At 34.7% G+C, this 3,387-nt stretch overlaps 1 protein-coding gene across 1 annotated transcript; it reads left to right on the top strand.

Annotated features, from left to right (window-relative positions):
* The first annotated feature begins 521 nt into the window (after nucleotides 1–521).
* Nucleotides 522–2,984, top strand: LOC144547764 (inactive disease susceptibility protein LOV1-like). Its single transcript, XM_078296460.1, has 2 exons — nucleotides 522–1,489; nucleotides 1,823–2,984. Exons 1-2 carry the CDS (start codon nucleotides 522–524, stop codon nucleotides 2,982–2,984), a joined length of 2,130 nt encoding a protein of 709 aa, XP_078152586.1.
* Nucleotides 2,985–3,387: the final 403 nt, after the last annotated feature.

Raw genomic sequence — 3,387 nt, 5'->3', positions numbered from 1 at the left:
TATTGGAGAACAAATTGATATATACTTTTAAAATTGTTGTAATTAATATATAGTAATTTTTACATGTTTTAGATATTATTTGGAGCACAAGTGTTAGTTTTGATGATGTCATCATTTTAAATGTGTTCATAATTATACGAAATATCTTATATATAGCCATTAAATTTTTTTAAATGCATTCCTGTTGCTTTTGTTGGAATAAAAATTGATAATTTCTCTAATAATTATTTGTGTAAGTATTGTATAAAATTTGATGCATAACTGCCAATTTTATTAATATCTGTATTTAATTATATACATTTAATGAGAAAGTAATACGCATGAAATTTGACTATATGGTTGTATTGGCCGTGGACTACTGAGCATTATTTGATTTATAAATTAAGTTTATGAGAAACTTATAAATAACATGGAAATTTGTCTATACGGTGTATTTAATTATAGTACTTTTTATTTAATGTTGTATTTTGCATTGCAGATTTGCAATTGCTGGGTAGAGCGTTTGGAAAGTAGAAACAGAGATGGATGCCGTACTTCATATGTCTGATATGCTATCAGACACGAGAAAACTATTTGATTTGCCATCCACCAATCTACAGGGACTTTGGGAATTCATGAAGAGCAGAGATTTCAAGAATCTCCCTGTGGACAAACAGCAGGCTATAATTATGATTGTGCGAGAAACAGCCCCAAAAGTTGGAAAGTTAATAGGTGAGTTTTTAACTTCTAGAAAGGAGTCCTCCAGCTGCCCAGACAGTAATATTGATTTGGAGAAAGAATATAGGGAGAAAATCAAAGATTTAATCGACGGTATGATGGACAAGGCCGGGCACCTGTCGGATCACCCAAGAGTTCTGCTCAATTTAGGAAACAGAGAAGAATTATTTGAATGGATTCAAAAATTACTCAACAAGTGGGATACAGTAATACATGGAAATAAAGTTAAAAACATTGAAAACATGCTTCTTGAGGAAGCGGATATTTCAAACCGGATAACACTGAATGGGTGGGAGATGCAAGCACTCTTCTATAAGAAAGCTTTTCCAGATCTTTTTAACATGCAGAATGATCATGAAAGATGCATGTTCGTTTACAAGTTTTTAATGGAACTGGGAGAGCTCCAGGATAACATTTTCCGAGCATGTAAAAAACAACCTTTGGCTCTTCTCCTTGTAGGGGGGCTCCTTTCGCTCAAACCAATGGCCAACAACATCTGGAAAACGGTGAAAGATGAGCTGGACAAGATCACAGGGCCTAATGATAATGTTACAGCCGATCATATGGGGCAAATTTTTACCTACTGCTATAATGATTTACCTTACTTTCTTCAGCCGTGCTTTCTTTATTTTGCATGTTACCCTATTGGTTTCAAGATTCCTGCAACCTCTCTAACTCAGATGTGGATTGCCGAAGGATTTGTCGAAGAAGAGGATAAACAGACGTCTCTAGAGACGACTGCAAATAAATACCTCGACGAACTTGTTCAAAGGTATTCTCAATATTTCGGGAAATTGACATTCGGTCTTATAATTTATAGGCGATTATTAGGTTTATGGCTTTTCCTATTGTGGCATAAATGACATCACAATTAGTAATAGGATGGTTGTTATTTCAAACATTAATTAGGTCGCAATTTCCTAAAATGAAATCATAAAAACAAATGATCTGTTTTATTACAATAAGAGTAGATAATTCTCTTTGGTTTACTTGATGATAAACAAAAGCATTATTTTTTTTTGTTTTTCAATTAAATTGAGAAATGTTTTTTTTTTCTTTTATAAACATGTATTTCATGTTTATTTATTTTCCTTGTTGCGTGCAGGTCGTTGGTTTTTGTTTCAAGGATATCATTATCAGGCACAATAAAAAGTTGCCGATTACATCATTCAATTCATGAATTTGTCATCCAACAATCATACAAGGAACAGTTTTCGGTAGCCAATCCAGATCAGGAAGACATTGAAACCCGGCTCCGTATAGCAATCTATCCGGACAACAAGAAACAATGCATGGAGGTGAAAAATAATCATATACGTTCTATTTTAGCTTTTGATTTTGATAGAAATGTTCTTGAAAGTGTCATTTTTCTCAAAGTGTTGGCACTGAGGAACTCTGCAATCCCAGTAACAACTTTACCAAACATGATTTATCTACGATATCTGGGCTTGAGGGGTAGTAACATATCTGAGCTTCCCAAAAATATTGGAGACATGGAAAATCTCCAAACGTTGGATGTTAGAGATACAAGCATAGAAACCTTACCTGAATCTCTATGGAACATCAAAACACTTCGCCATGTTTATGTGAAACCAAATCCCCAAACTAAAGGCCCACCCTCTACAACACATATCGACAACCTGCATACCCTAAAAACAGTTGCGGCTCATAAGTCATGGGTAGAAAACATTCCGCATTTCCTGATCCACCTTAGAAAATTAGCACTTTCAAATTGGGACAATCTAGACTGGAAATCTATTTCCAACCTATTGAGTAACATGGATAAACTCATCTCAATGGCAATTATGGGTAAGATTATACCGTCAGAGTTTGCTGACATAAGGGCCTTCCCAAACCTTGAGACGGTGAAGTCAATGAAATTAGATGGTGAATGGAATTGTAGGAAACTTTTCATAGATAATGTTAAATTTCCACCAAATCTTACAAAGCTCACCCTAACCAATTCCGGTTTGAAAGAAGACCCCATGCCAACACTAGAAAGACTACAAGTCCTGAAATTTCTGAGCTTACAAGATGGAGCATACATAGGGAAGCAAATAGTTTGCTCCACAAATGGGTTTCCACAGTTACAATTCTTAGAACTTTCGAAATTGGAGAACTTGGAGATTTGGGTGGTGGGATGGAAGGCTTTGTTAAAGCTTAGCACATTGCGTCTTTTTCATTGCCGGAAACTCAACCAGCTCCCTAATTTCCATTTTGTTACTATCAATGATATAGATGATGATGATATCGATGATCATTGCTGAAAACCCAACCAGCTTCCTAATTTCCATTTTGTTATTAATGATGATGATGATTGAAATGCTCCATTTAATCTCTTGGTTTGATTCAGTTCGACTTGTCTTGTGTGTGTGTTTGTGTGTGTACGCGCATGTATTGTATCCCTTATTCTTTATGTATAGTGTGCTCTTTGTATCAGTGTGTTAATTATAATAATGTATGTTGAGATTACATCATGTAAATTAATGTTTTCAAAAGATGTGGTGTTCTCATTTAAATCAAATGGTATATTTACTCTTTTATTATTTTATTTTTTGCATGCATTGTTTTTATTCTTAAAGGGCCTGTTCGGCACCACTAGAATAGTGGAATTGAATGGAATTAAGCTTCTATTTCTGCCGAACAGAAATTAAATGAGCTGGAATAGAG

This window comes from Carex rostrata, chromosome 32 (assembly GCF_964058835.1).
Source record: "Carex rostrata chromosome 32, lpCarRost1.2, whole genome shotgun sequence".
In the NCBI taxonomy this organism is placed as follows: Eukaryota; Viridiplantae; Streptophyta; class Magnoliopsida; order Poales; family Cyperaceae; genus Carex; species Carex rostrata.
This window is presented reverse-complemented; position numbering and strand designations above follow the sequence as displayed.

Excerpts from the sequence above, each read along its gene's own strand:
- LOC144547764 (XM_078296460.1), top strand. The coding sequence starts at position 522 with ATGGATGCCGTACTTCATATGTCTGATATGCTATCAGACACGAGAAAA. Across the intron at positions 1,490-1,822 it reads CTCGACGAACTTGTTCAAAG|GTCGTTGGTTTTTGTTTCAA; the intron begins GTATTCTCAATA and ends TGTTGCGTGCAG.